Here is a 16,159-nt window from a genome sequence, read left to right on the forward strand (position 1 = left end):
CCCGGAAGCACAATAAGTATGAAGTTCATGAAGAACAAACAGTTGTTATTTATGAAAATGAATGATCACCAACTGCAATATGCGCATAACAATGACAGTAAAGTGATTGTCATATACTTTGGAAGATGCCGAGCATGCAAAGTATTTTTCAGCAGCTGCACTAATTCTAGTGACCCGCCAGTATCTTTTTTCTAGTACAGCTTTGTGAGAAGTTCTTTCATCAGACTTCTTTATGGCTCTCCCAACTCCAGGGGCAATTTACTTTCCACTGCATGTTCAAAAGAGACTAGGCAGGCGTAATTAAAAATAAATTGCAATTATTAAAGTGAAAAAAGTATTGTCTAAAATGAATAAACTTATGAGGGAGGAAGTTATCATCAGTCACTGATTAATTGAAATTGTAGAATAAGTTATAGAACTGGACAATAGGTTGCATTGTTCAGGTTTGTTTTCCAGTAGCAAAATGATTTGACTGCATATGTGTTTTCTTGTTTTTCCCAGAGAATATAAGTTTTTTTCAAAAGTTCTCATTGATGACATGTCCCCCCAAGCATTCTGCTAATTAATTAATAGGATCAATTAATTAATACATATATTTATTATTTATTTTTTTATTCTAGAAAAATGTTTCTAAATAATCAGTTTAAGAAAATATTTAAAATTAATTATTTTTGCTGTAAGTTTACCATAAACAATAGGCATGGCCAATTTATGGCTGTTTTGGTTCCTTAAACGGGGCTCGTGAACCACAAGCAGTTTTTTTACCCCTTAAATGCAACTTGCTTGCGGTAAGCAGTATGTTATTTTTGAAATGTAGCTGTTTTGAAACAGAAATTCAGCAATGCCACATTTCTTTAATAATTTCATTTTTTAAATCGCATCGTACGTGTAAGAATTTAATTGGTTTTAAACCATTCAATGTGCACTAATCATCATAATAACAAACAGAATGGTGGGTAAATTTGTTTCTGCTAATTACTACCTATGTCATATTATGTTTTAAAGTTGATAAAGGCTTTTTGAGCAGCATAAAAGATAAGTTACAAAGATTAATTAAAAACTAATGCACTTTATTCATTCATTCATTCATTCATTCAGGTTCATTTTAGTTCAGACAGTTTCTCCTTGTAGTCATTCCTTTGGTTCTCAGAAGAATCTGAGATCTGGTGGACTCATGTGTAGTTGTTATAGCAGATGAAATAAAACTTCCAGTCGAATTTGGTCAACAAAGCAGTCTTAATTTTCTTACCTATGGATGTGCAAAATTAAATTGCCTATCACTGAGCAAATCAGTTAATCTTTTTATGCTTTGCTTCAAAATTTTTGCAATATTCACAGTAATATGTTGCACTGACACTTTGCCACATGGTACTCTATATTTTGAAATAATTTACTGACAGTCCTTAGCCAGTGATCATCATTTGCTTCACCTATAATTGTGCATGTCTGTAATTTTTGAAGAATGGACTTTTGTATCAGCTCAGTTGACTCAAAATCTCTAAGTAATGTTTTGTCAATATTTTTCTCCATCATCAAATTGTCATCTCAGCAACTTTGTATCAAACAATTAGAGCACAAACTTTTTTTTTTTCTTGAATATATGTCTGTTATTTATTATTTTTTTTTCCTTGGTATACTAATATTGATGAATTTGCTGTAGCTTGTGATATTACTGTACATGTTGTTCATAGAATGTCTTCCTTTCTAGCCCACCACATAAGGAACACTTCCTTTGTCTATTCATTTATTTAGGTTTTCCTGGACTTTGGTCAATTTTCAGCTGACAGCTCCTTCAGGAAAGGAGTCTCTCAATGGAAGTATATATTACAATCAAGTCACCAAAACTTCATGCAATGCTCTATAAAATTCTGTTGGGGTTTTCCACATAAACTAGATGGTTGAGAACAGCCTTCTCAACCTTTTGACTAATGCGTACCATCTAAGCAAAAACTGAAAACCTTTAGTACCACCACTACAAAGTACCACTACCACTACAACTCTCGAACAAAGCTCAGATCCCATAAATTTATGAGTGTTAGAAAAAAAAAACTCAATCAGTATGTTCGGGTTTTAATTTTTGAGTTTAATAGTTAAAAATACTTTGCTTCTTTGCGTAACCTATTTTTCTCTTGCGTACCACCGGTTGAGAACCTCTGATCTAGAATTTCTTTTAGAGAATGCATAGTGCATCTGTCAAAATGGATTGAAATATCTGTGGCAGTGGCATTAAATCTAGAACTCGTGCAGTCTAGTATGATATAGGTTTACACAGCAAGATATAAGTTATGGATACTCTATAAAAGTAAATAAAATGGAAAGGCAGGAAAAAGGTGTATACATTATGTGCAAACAATGTGTAACAATCAACAACTGCCAAACTAATTATGCTAGATATCCTTCTGTATACACATTTAATGGCTTCTTGGTATCGTCGGTTGATGTTAGCAAAGGATGATAGATTCAATCTCACTGCGTTTGAAGTGGATTCAAAAACTGTATTGATAATATCAACATCATACGCAGATGTGTGCAGTATTTTGGCATGAAATTGGGTGGGAATTCTCCTTTGCATGACTAATTTTTCCATTTATTCTGTCATTCACTTAATTCATAAGACTTGATTTTATTGTTCTAACAAGAGTTGCTTGACAAAGTGAATCCAAATCCTGAAAGATTCTTTAATCTTTCAAATCTCAGATCTGCTGATTTCTCCAACTAAGAAAAGAAGAGGAAAAACATTTACTTAATAGGGCTTTTACATAAAGGAAAATTCAAAGCCTGCATTTGATGAAAAATAACAATAGGTTTCTAAAAAAAAAAAAAAAAAAACCTTTGTTTATTAAAAAAGATTCAAATGAAATTTAGTAATTGAAATGTAGATTTAAAGTCTTAAATGCTGAAGTATGTTTTCTTAAAATAATTTGATAAGCAAGTTCAAAATATTGGTTCAAAATTTAGCAGCCATGGCTGGCTTGTTCGACTAAGAGATAGATTAATATGTTGTAGTGCTTATATAACATAACTTGAATTATTAGAAACATTCAAAAACTATTAGTAGTAGGTTATCTATATCCATAATTTAGATCAGTTAAGATATTGTTTTGAGAATTTTAGAGAAAGCAGAGTGCATTGATTCAGGCAGATTTTGCCAAATATTGTACTGAAAGAATTTAGCTTTCAGAGTCGACACGAGCTGACACTAATAATTTAATACAACTAAAATTGCATCAGTCACATTTTCTTTTTTATTGAGTGCTTCTATTGGACATCAGTAAAACTGATCTTTCTAAATATTTGAGCTAAACTATTGTGATTTCTTAATTTAGGAGTAAAAAAATTTGATTGGTGAAAAAAGGCTAAAATTCGAGATTTTGAATTTTAGATCTCTTTGAAAATTCGCAAGATCTGATAATTTGAGTATCCTATCCTTACAAAAAGCAAAACAGAACAGATGATCTGTTTCTTAACTAGTGAATCAATTCAAATAATTAAAGCTAAGTTTGATCTCAGTATGAAATCCTCTTGTTAATTTTAGGTTTTCCTAATTATGTGGGAATTAAATTGTTATTTTTTTATGCAAAAGCCTGTGAAAGTTGAGTTTGTTTCAAATTAATTTTCCTTTCTTGAATAACAGTTTCTTTGCAGTGCATGCTGCTTCCATGTTGGTTATTTTATTCTTTCCAGAGGAATAGGTGTGATATATTTTTTTTTAGCCCAAAGGGCATTAGCCCAGAAAGGCTATTAATTTCAAAACAGCATTTTACGTTGATTCTATTTTCAAACTGTTGCCACCAAATATTATTGCCATGTATTATATTTAAAGAAACTAAATGAAGAATCTGCATGAATGTTTCTTGCATTGTGAAAAAACAATGGTACTTAGAGCCATCAAATTTTGAATAGCATAGTCTTCCAACCAAACATGGGCACTTGGAAGCCTGAATTTTGAATTTGTTTTATTATTTATTACAAATCTGTAAAACATTAACGAATTTTTTTATTACAAACTCAATCATTTCAAAGCGAGCAATGGCGGGGGGGGGGGAATATCTCTAGCGTGCAAGACTGTATCAGAAATTCTAAAGATACTGTTTTTAAAACAGTTTTAAGCATGTACACTGCTCAAAAAAAAAAAAAAAAAAATGGGACAGTCCTATATCTCCCGATCTACTGGGCCGATTGACAAAATTCAAATTGCGTTCTTCATGTCTCGAAAGCACAACTTAGGATATATATTAGATTTATATATAGCACTATTCTAACATAGGTATTTTGACACAAAATCGGACTTTTTCTGAAATAACATACCAATTTTTTTACATATTTCGATTCTACGACTCAAATTACGCTTAAATATGAAATTTTGTAAAATTTGGAGCGAAATTTACGGAGAAATTCACAAATTTATGTTGGTATTTTATGTCAGTTTGCGCCAAGAATACTTCACTTGGCGAACTTCTTAATATATGGCAACGTAGTTTCCTTTCCCATGAGAGGAAAAAAAGTCACCATCGTTCCTTTTTTCCAAATAATATTCTTTATATTATATTTTTAATTATTATTTTAAGTATTTTTTTCTTTTTCGAATTTCATTTTAATTGTTTAAGATGCACATGTTTTTTTTTTTTTTTTTTTTTTTTTTTTCCCCGAATAACTGTTTTAAAAATTTCTATTTACCTATTCGAACTGCGTAAATAAAGGTGCAGCGATTATTTTTTTTCAAATAGTTTTCTTTATATATATTTTTGTCATAGTTATTATTTTAGGTAATTTTTAAATTTTTATACTTTTATTTTAATTGTTTGTGTTGCATTGTCTCTTCAGATAATTGTTTTAAAATTTTCTATTTATTCCTTCGAACTCATTTTAAATATATTTATTAATATCAATTTTCCAGAATTTGATTTTATTTATTGGAACTGCGTTTCTTTCGGAAGAATACTTTGTAACCCAGACTACGATGAGTTTGAAAACTGCATACTATATTATAAGAGAAAATACACTAAAGCACACTTTTACATGCCTTTCAATGTTCCGTTCAGAAAAGATATATATAAATAAGAGAGATGTATAACCGACATTTTAACTTAGGATGACTTGCATACACTACTTTAAACAGTTGTGCCCATTGCTTTACACAATTTTATCCTACATTTGGTTTCTTAAAATGTTATTCATATTTTATTCAAATATTTTATTTTTGAAATCGCAAGAATCAAATATCATAACATTGAAAAGTTTTAAATTAAAAAATACAAATACTAAATTTTACGAAAAAATTTATTTTTCTTCTCTTTTTCTTTAAGCATTCTGAAAGTATAGTAAAAAGTATCCAACTTTTCGAAACATTTTGGTATTTCTGACAATCATTTTAAATAAAGTTATCGCCTTCCATTTCATAAAGGCCCACAAACGGTCAAGCGGTAAAGACGCTGATCACTGGTAGTTCAGTCCGAGGTTTGAATCCCGCGAACGGGCTGGTTGCATGGGTGTTTTCGTGGTTTTCCCGATGTGTAACGTGTATACGAGCCAGTTTCCCTTAGAAAGTCCTCCACGAAGGCATCCCTCCCTTTAGGCAGATAGCCCTCGTGTGCTTTGCCATAATTAAATAATCCAATCCAATCCTTAATTAAATATAATTGATTTGTAACTTCTACTAGAACTGATGTTAAGAATTGAAGTGCAAATAAATAATATCGTGTGCAATCTTGATTAATATAAAATTAAAAATATTTGCACAGAAAAATATTTGCATTCAGACAGAAAATTTTTTGAAATATTTGCAATTACTTTATAAGAAGGATTTATTAATAACCGTAATAATTACTTATTATATTACTGATGATTAGGAATCAGTTCTTGACAATTACATTCTAAATTAGAATTTTAAGAATTATTAGAATTTTAAATTAGAATAATGAAAATACGCTATGCACAAAAATACATTTTTTGATAAAAAATGGGTTGATTTTTTATGTTTTAAAACTTCTTGAATTCATTTAATAAACATCGTATCCTCGTTGTTAATTGAATTCAGAATGTTGGGTGTCGTTTATATAATTATTCTTACTTGTCCATGGAATCTGCTGACTTATCCAGCGATTAAGTAGCTGCAGATCATTTCTACATAACCATTGAACTTCCATTAATTCAGTCTCTAGAGGGTTGTATATTTATATCATAATTTGACTTTTATAAAAATGATTATTCTAAATCTTATGTTTCTATAAAAAAATACTGTGCTTTAAAAATATGGATGATAGTACCAGCCGCTCTATCAGCCACTTCAAAAGCATTAGTTTGTTTAGAAATAAATTGTGCAGTTAATGTCATAAAATTCAAATAAACATCAAACGAAAATTCTCAGTTTTAGACAATTCGATTTAAACGGAGTAAAGTAGCAAATGATAAAATGCCGAAGGTAGAAATTTACTCTTACAAAAATGTACTCTTATTTAAAAAAAAAAAAAAAAAAAAAGATAGAGAGAAATTTAAAAAAATATTTAAAAAAATAGATTTTCATATAGTATTAATAAATATTTATTACGCATCATTGAGGGAAAAAATGTCATATAATTAATTCTTCGTAAAATTTTACTTGAAATTTAAGGTTAAAAATAGCTGTGGCAATACAGTGAAACAAAAATCCATAGACCACATTTGCCGTTATTATCGCTCAAAAAAAGATGCCAAATTTCAAAACGCGAAAATATGTAAATTTGTGTATATCTTAGAAAATTTTGAATAAAAAAGTCTAATTTTTTGCAGATATGCTTAAAAATATACCTACTTTAAGATGATGGTAAAAATTTTATAGGTTATAATTCAAAATTTTTTTCGAAAAATTTATAAAAATTATTTAAAAATAGAAATTTAAAAAATAAAACACAAAAAATGGGTAAATTTTATTTGGAATGAACCTAAATTTCGAAATGTGAGAGAAAAAATCAAAAAAGTTTAATAAAAAAAGAGACATAAATAAATATTTGCCAAATTCAATTAACATTGAGGAGCTAAAATTTTGAGAGTTAATATTTCAAAAACTACTCGTACGATTTTTACAAAACTTGGTATTCTGGCATAATTTGAGTCGTAAAATCGAAATATGTAAAAAAATTGGTATGTTATTTCAGAAAAAGTCCGATTTTGTGTCAAAATACCTATGTTAGAATAGTGCTATATATAAATCTAATATATATCCTAAGTCGCGCTTTCGAGACATGAAGAACGCAATTTGAATTTTGTGAATCGCCCCAGTAGAACGGGAGATATAGCACTGTCCCCCCCCCTCTTCTTTTTTTTTTTTTTTTTTTTTTTTTTTTTGAGCAGTGTACAATAATTTGATGTGTGTTTTTCAGCTGCCTATAGTGAGTGCTATGGCTGATGGCAATCCAGCTTTAAACAGAGTAATATGGACTCCCTCTGGCCATCAAGTTGCTGTTGGTGATGATCTTGGAAAAGTCTATATATATGATGTTGGAGAGGTTAGTTTTAAGTTACTTAATATGATTTTTTAATCTTATTGGTTTTAATTTTCTTCATTGTTTCCTATAAAGCTATTTAAATTCCACATCAGCCTATCTACGTGAGGAAATATGTTTTCAGGTGGGATGGGAACATATTGCTGATGCTTGCCCCAAGAAGTTATTTATTATTACTAAACTACTGCTGTGTAAAAAAATAAGCACAAAATAAATAATTAGTGAAAACTTGGGAAATTATTATGTTTGTTGTGAGAATAGAGGTCTCGTAATGGATGTGAATCATACCACATTCTGTAACCTCTTTGATTAGCTTAGTAGTACAGAGTAGTTTTAAAGCAAAATCATCCTGTTTAGATGAACTGCTGTACTGCTGTCAGGCAGTAAGGTTATAAGAGAAAATTATTGCAAGTATTTAATTTTTTTCTTATTATTATATTTTTTAAAAAATTTTATTTAAAGAAAAAGAAATCCTCGTGCACCACAAAGTACCACACGAGACTTACAAATCGTAAGTAAAAAAGGCAAAATTGTAAGTAATAAAATCAATTTTCAATAATACAATAAAATCATACACAAAGGGAAAAAAACACAAAAAAAAAGTATAAAAATGTATAAAGAAATCATTTACAATGTTTAAAATAAGAGTTAACAAAATCGTTGAAAGCTCGGTAGGCCGAAGCTGAAGATACAAAATCATAACATTTCGATGGCCAATGAATTCCAATTAATTTTAATCTGCATTTCAGTAGATTTCTTGCTTTATCAAGCAATGGGCAGTCAAAAAGCAGGTGGAAAACACTTTGAACGCTACGTTTGCAATAACACAAATTGGAAGATGTCAGCTTAAACCGCTCAAGATAAACATTAAACTTTCCATGTCAAGACAAAAATTGCGTAACTTTAAAATTGAGCAACAAGTCCTTACTTTTCAGTCTTTCAAAAATAGTTGGGAAGAATGTTTTTGTAACAGATCTCTTATCAGAAGAGATATAATCACAGTTCCACTGCTCAATCATTTTAGCCTTGAATGTTTTTCTGAAATAAGATTTTGGAATATTTACATCAACATTAATATCATTTTTAGTTGCATTTCCACAGCAAACCAATCAGCTGTTTCATTTCCATAATTACCTACGGACCACGGGCAAATGTAAAAAAACATTGAAATACCTTTTTTCTCCAGATCTCCGAGAGACTGCTGTATATTAACAATAATATCACTACATAAAGAAGTATTTTAAGGGACTCCTGGGAAGAGAGTGAATCTGTACAGATTAAGTAGCTAGAACCACGTCCATCCTGCGTAATTATCGACTTAATTGCAAAATTAATACACAGAAGCTCAGAAATATATACAGTACATTCATTTCTAATGCGAAATTGGTGGCACTCAGTTACCATATCATCTTCAAAAATAACACAAGCAAAAACAACTTTATCACCAATCCTTCTATCATCCATATACAACACAAGTGAGAATGAATTTACATCAGTGTTCATACTATTCAAACTATTATTGCAAGTTAACTTAAAATTCATTTATGTTAAACAAGCTTATAAGGGAAATTTATTGCACCAGCAAGCAATGTTATTGCCTCATATAGATGGCCTTGTTATTCATAGAAATTTTTCATATGCTGTTGTTATCAGTTTCAAAAGGATGTATAAAAATTTATATGTTATGTGCAGTATCAGTATTTTCCAGGTAATATAATATTGTGAGGTTAGTTGAACTGTTGTCCACAACCAGTTATAATAGCTCTTTATCACTTAGTATAGAAAAATATAAGAGAAGAAATGTTTTTAAATATACATATTACTTCTATTGATACTGTGGCTAGTGGAAACTGTTTGTCATGCCAGAAGACTGGAATTTAAATTTCAGGTATGACATGGACTTTACTGTCTGTAATATGTTTAAGTAGAGAAGCTTTTTTAAATGCATTGTCGAGAAATTAATCACAGAAGAAAAACAATTATGAGTCCATTGTCTGAGGTGTTCGTAGTCAAAAGTGTGATTGAGGTAGGCAGATGATCCATCATGTGCTTAGCTATAATTACGTAATTCAGTACTTAAAATGATTGGTATCTTTTTCCTCTTATGTAAGGTTTATGGAGTATTTAATTTGTTATTTGGCAAACACTTGATGAGTGGCTTAATTAATTTTTGCTTTTTGGAAACAGAATATAGGAACTTTTCAAAAAACAAATTCCAAGAAGAATAAAAAAGTATTTGATATTATTGTGTTAATTAAGACTGACACAAAGGAACTTCGTGAAAGAGTATGCATTAAAACCGGTCAAGGACAACTCCTAGCCAGCAGCAGTAGCCATATTTTAACCACCCACCGCAGAACATCCCTTCCCATAGACATAACATTGCAAAAAAATGCTGAAATAGATACCATTTGTAAAAGCCAGGACACAAGAGAAAATGTCTGCACCTCTCCAGTATAGAAAACAGTAGAATGCACAGTCAAATCTGTCATGCCTGCTTTGGATTTGGAGTGATAGCCAAACCGTCAACTCCCCCCCCCCACGGCTGTGCCCATGGAAGGCTAGCCCATGCAACTTTCCACCCTGAAAGACTTGAATCAACCAGATCAGCTATTGGGCACAGAGCCTGACTAAGGCAGGGGCATTCGGGCCAGTTGCACTGGGCCCCCACATCACAGTAGGGCCCCCCCAAATTGAATAGAAAGTTTATTGTTATAAAATTTTAAATATTTCCATAAAGTTTGCTTGTTCATTACTGAAGTAGTGCAGCAGAGGGAGCCCCCAAAAAATTTTTGCACTTGGCCCCAGTTAGGCTAAGTTGGGCCCTGAGCCCTTCGAGGAACATTTTTTACTCTACAGATGTTTAAATGCCATCCCTTTTGTAACCTAGTGGACAACTGCATATAATTTTTTGGTTAATTTTGCTTGGCTGTCAACAAATGCATCAGCTACTCCCAAAGGTACTCGAATGGGTTGAGAAGAGAACTTTGGCCATCCAGTACAGATCATATGTCCCAACTTCCTGCAGTCCCTCCATTTATGATCTTATCTTTATAAATGGATACATTATCAGAATTAGTTCTAAACAGTTGCAATAAAGTAGGTAGAATGAAACTATTCAATACTGCTCTATAGATGCTGGTAATCAAGCTTCTGAGTGTAAAACCTAGTAAAATCAATACCCCTTTCCTCCAAAAAAAAAAACCCACATGTGAATTGTTTTCAGATCAGATTTAATAGTGGTGACAACAGACCTCCTCGACATATAACACGATTCCTCACTTCAGAAGATGTTTCACATTTCCTTTACACAATCAACAAGCAACATTTCATTCAGTGATCATTGGCTCATGTATTGCAGCTTGGCCGTAAAATCCATATGCAAATGCCACCACACATCAGGATTCTGATCTGTCAATTTTGAGGTTTCTAGGTTAGGGCTGGGGTTTTATTGTTTTTCTATGTTTTCATTTTAGTAATACAGCACTTACTGTTGTACATGGCATTAGAAATTTATCAATAACTTCACAACAGAATGACCAAATCAGTGGGTGCTTAAGATCATACCATGTTGAGCTTCACTTAGCTCACATTATGTTTTCATTTTTAGAGCAGTAATCAGTATAGACATCTACTCAGAGCTCATGACCTTTTTATTGGATGATGACGTACAGATGTTGTTATTTAGGTTCCACTGGATGCGCAGTCATTGATGACAATATAGTGTATTTTGACCATAATTCAGAAATGCATTGTGTTTGCAATGTTTCAGGACTAGATCATGGAAAATTGAAAACAGGAGGAGACAAAATTCTTATTTTTAGATTTCAGTATGCAGTCTTTGTAAGCATATCAAGTGCCTGGCATGACTTGATTCTTCCATAGAACTTTCCCTTTAGAATGCTCTTCATATTCAATTCCACGATTTTCTAAATGGTTCTTTTCAGGTCATGGTTTTCTAAACATTCTTAGGACTATTAAAATAATGGATTAAGGGGGAAAAAATATAATAACCTGCAGGTGCCAGTTCTGAGTTACAAAACTAGTTGAGAACTGTGACGTTTTGGAGGGGGGTTAGGAATTTCTTGAATATACTTCTGTGAATGAATTCTTAAATATGTTGTGCACCAGAAATCAGTTATTCAATTAAACTTTTCAAGCCTAGTGAGATAAATTATCATGTATAATCGATCCATTATGTCTATAAAACATGAAGTTCACATCTTTCCATCAGAATAAATTCTGCAATCAAGTTTTATTGTCACCTGCAAGTTGTTAGAAAAAATCGGAATTAATTTCCACCTTGTCTCAAAACTGTATTGCTGTTCTTTGCTTACCTTTTAAATTCATGACAGCAGATGTTCATTGGATCAAAGAAAACAATTAACTGCATAGAAAAGTCTGTTCATAAGTAGATATTATTAGAAAAGCAAGTTAACATGTAAAAGTAATAATTATTGTCATCATTTAGCAAGTTTTTTTTATTTTTTCAAATTAATCCTACAACTTGATAGACATGTAATATATATACTCCAGATTGTGAAACATGCCTAATAAAAGGAACTAGGATATTTAATATGAGGTTCTGTTTGTTTTCTCTGGGGAAGTATACATACTTAGAAATATAGAGTTAATTTTAGATAATCATATTGATTATTTCTGCTTTTCTCATATGGTTGTTGCTTTAAAGTATAATGAAATACAAAATTCCTTTTATCTTATAGTATATAAAATTATCTGGTATCATTAATATTAAATTTTTAATTGCAGTTGATCTCCTATGTCCTAAATTGAAGGGTTTGATGTTTAAACTTTTGAATATAAATATGCAATGAAAATTTTAAGTATATTATTGCTTATTCATTTGTAAAATATGATTTAATACATTTGTCCTTTTTTTCCTCCCTAGCAATTGTCTATTCCCAAGAGTGATGATTGGTCTAGGTTTGTTCATACTTTACAAGATTTAGAAAATAATAAAGCTGATCAAGAATTAGACTCTCTTAATAACTTTTCATCTAGTAACTCATTTGTACTTCCTATTCGCTGATGAAGATAAAAATCTATATTGAGTAAAAAGTTTATTCTAGCAGTTTTTCTTTGATGCACAGATTGGACTGCTGTATTATATTTTATTCAAAGTTAAATTAATAATTTATGATTCTGAAATATCTTATTAAATCAAATGTGCATGCCTTTCACCTAACACTGTGGATCTGTATGTCAAGTTAATATTTGAATGTGCTGTAATCTGACTTTGAAATAAATTTATTACTTGCAGTGCAAATATCTTGAACCAATTGTTAGTATTTAATTCATGTGTAATGGTTGTTATTTATCAGCACTGTTATTTACTTTTGTTGTATAAAGAACCAATTTGTTTTGTAGTTTGTACTTATTTTATTTTGAATACAATTTAAAACAGAGCTGAGATGCCATTCATTTTTTTTATCCCATTTTTGGATGAAATAATGTATTTAGTCATTGTTAGTGGATATGATTATTATATTTGAAGTTTTTATTAAATATGTGCAGAATGTTTTTTCAGTTCATAGTGATATTTTGTTATATAGCAATTATGATTTACTAAATTAGTTTTGCCTAAATTTATAATATCAGAATTGCGTTCTTTTTATGGTTGCTAGGAATCATAAAAATTTAAATTATTTTTAATTACTTAGAATACTTAAAATTATTTTTTATTGTGTTTTCAAAAGGAAATATAAAAATGTAAAAAAGTTTAGTTGTTATTTTTTTAAGGGTCAGTATAATGTTCTATTTGCTGTTTTAATTACAATCATCACATTAGCAATTAAGTTGTAATTTAAAGTTTGTTTTGTTTTGTTTTGTTTTAACAGTGCCATATATTTCTTTAGACATTACAATATTAATATGCATTGTAGTAATGTGTTTCATGTAACTTGTAAGTTTGTTTGGTAAATGAAGTGTATTTTCATTATTAAACTAATAACAAATATTTAAGTGCATAAAATTGTAGAAACTTCTTATTTATGTGGTTTCTTAAACATTTGTTTAGTTTCTGTTTTTGAGTTTTCTAAAAATGTTCGATTAATTTTAAATGTAGAGTTGGGGAATATTCATTCATTGATAACACAGGCCTGCATGATCGTTTCTTAACTGTTGCTAAAACACACAATACATTCAAAATGAGAAAGGGAAATAATAGAAGTTAAAAACTTAATTATACAGTACGTTCTAAATGAGAAAATAAAATAACAGTAATAAAAAAATTTACTAAATTATGTGATTCAAATCTTATTTATTGCAACAACTTAAACTATTATGTCACTTTATGACCTCTCTTTTCGACTTTCACCAGAGCATATCTGTGATTGTCGACATGAGTGAGGGTCCGAATATATACAAGAATGTAGTGAAATATTCGGTCTTTCACTGACGTATTTAGTGAATGTTGATATTCTCCGGTGAAAGTCGACATTCTCCAATTTCGGTCTTTCACAATAACATATACATTAAAAGAATATATTTTATTCAAATGAGAAGTACTGTGTATATTTGCAGAAAACCTTGAAATACAATTGTTAACATAAGGAAAAAAACATTGAAATACAATTGTTTACATAAGAAAAGAGCACCCTGGATAGTATACTGGTTTGCAGAAGTTGACTGCTAATCCAAGTGTATTCGCATATAAAGTTTGGCTGCTATTTTCTTTCCATTCCCTTTTTTGTAGGTGTTAAGATTTAAATTCAGCCTGAACTCAGCAGCAATGTTTTTCAGTTTTTGAGTGAAACCATAAACCCAACTGAAGTCACTAATAAGATAAGCTCTGGTACTTTTCTATAACTAATTCACAGAATTACCATAAATTTTATTGTTAATTTAATTAATATATTTTTTCTTGTTTATAATGATCTTATGCCAGAATTCAGTATTTCTGATGTTAGAAGACAAGCAATGGTAATATCAGCTGCTCCTGTAGTACACTCTGAGCAGCGCTCTCGCTGTCGAGATAGTAAAATGACCAGTGTGTCTGGCCATTTTCAGTGAATATTTAACAAGCCTGTGTCTGGCTGTTGTGAAAAATTTCCAAAGTCCAATCACTGCTTTTGATAGCAGAGCTGCATCGATTTTCTTTCTTTTATGTAATGTCACTGGTTTCTGATGTAACAACAACATTTTCAACATTTCAACAACCTTAGTTTTTTCTATGTATTTTCTTTACTAAAGTGCTTTCTGTACTTCTTTATGAATTAAAATAAGGTTTAAGAGTGAATTTAAAAAGTTAACTTTTTACATTGAGTAGTGTAAAGATCCAAATTTTTTAAGCATATCTCTTAAAGCATATAGTTATGACCAAAAATACAATTGCTTACTCCAAAAACTTAGCTATTGTTAATCCTTTGCAGCAATTAAAAATTATTTTTGAAGCTCTTAAGGAATGTTTTAATATCCATCTTGATTTTTGAAAGAGAGAACTTTTTATGAAAGTATTTTAAAATGTTTAGCACTTTTCTAAAAGGTCTGCGTGAATTATATCTCATGAGACATACTTTCATGTAAAATAGAGGTAAAATTATTTTCTCTTTGCTCACAAAGCTTCTCAAGTCTTTTGCTGCAGTGAAGATATTTTCTTAGGTAGTCTTTTTACTTCAAGAGCTGGTTTTTAGCTCAACTGTCCCACTCATATGAAACATGAAAACTTTAGAATAACAATGCTGTTAACCATGAAGTGAACCATTTATTTCAAAGTACTTCCAAATTATTTCATGACTATTATATTTTATATGCTATGGAATTGGTTTCAAATTCTCATGCATATTTTTGAGATATATTAGAATGGTTAACAATTATATAAATTACATAGGCATAGTTTTTCTCACTTCCAAAAGAATTACTTTAAAATTCTTAAAGAAGAGTAAATTTAAAAAAAATCATTTTTGAATTGATAGTAGACCATAATTGTTAGTTTGTTTATTCAAACTTTTGGCCATTAAAATTTCTTTATAATTAATTCAAATTATGCATTATAACAATAAGCAAATATTAACATATTTAATATGAGATAAAAAGAATCAAGTTTTTGAAAAAAATTGTATATGATTCAATTTTTAGTACCATTTTTTAATTCATTATCTGAAGATACTTTTAAGAGCAGCTACAATTTAAAAAAAATAATTTCAGGTCAATGTAATTTAAAATTTGTATTTTTTGCTTATTTTCAGTTGCGTTCTGAATTTGTGGTTTGCATTTTTTTAGCAAATTAATTTTGATCTTGTGATTGTGCATCTCAGATTGTACAGTAATATATTGTAATAATCTTACGTGCAGTCATTGTTTATTAGTACAAACTCATGTAACTTAATTTTCTTTTCTACTGTTTGGCAACTGACAAGATGTATTGTATCTGAATTATATTTAGAACAATTATTGTGTTATTTTTATTGTGTTGAAAATAAATTCTTTGGAGCACTTGAACAAAACATTTTCCTTTGGGAATTTATTTTCTATTTATTTGAATTATAATCTAAGTACAGGAATTCCTCATTTAACATGATTTAAGTTACCACATTTTGAAATTTACTTAGTTTATTAATTACAGCCCTGTTATCTGCTTGTTAAGTATTTATGTATTTTAATATCAGAACGTAAGCTTTATGTTAATACAAACAATATTTTATAATTTTAATATATTT

At 29.9% G+C, this 16,159-nt stretch overlaps 1 protein-coding gene across 17 annotated transcripts in view; it reads left to right on the forward strand.

The window, feature by feature from the left end:
- LOC118193998 (cytoplasmic dynein 1 intermediate chain 2-like) overlaps positions 1–15,946 on the forward strand; it is a 111,000-nt gene extending 95,054 nt beyond the window's left edge. For all 17 annotated transcript variants that reach the window (XM_085807538.1, XM_085807547.1, XM_085807557.1 and 14 more), the window contains 2 exons: positions 7,359–7,484; positions 12,391–15,946. In XM_085807538.1, coding sequence (XP_085663664.1) covers positions 7,359–7,484; positions 12,391–12,531 — 267 coding nt within the window. In that variant the 3' untranslated portion in view covers positions 12,532–15,946. The remainder of the gene's footprint in view (positions 1–7,358; positions 7,485–12,390) is intronic.
- The last annotated feature ends 213 nt before the right edge of the window (positions 15,947–16,159 follow it).

The sequence above is a fragment of the Stegodyphus dumicola genome, chromosome 1 (genome assembly GCF_044657685.1).
Source record: "Stegodyphus dumicola isolate Sdum_Otavi_A_Nest chromosome 1, ASM4465768v1".
Lineage (NCBI taxonomy): Eukaryota > Metazoa > Arthropoda > Arachnida > Araneae > Eresidae > Stegodyphus > Stegodyphus dumicola.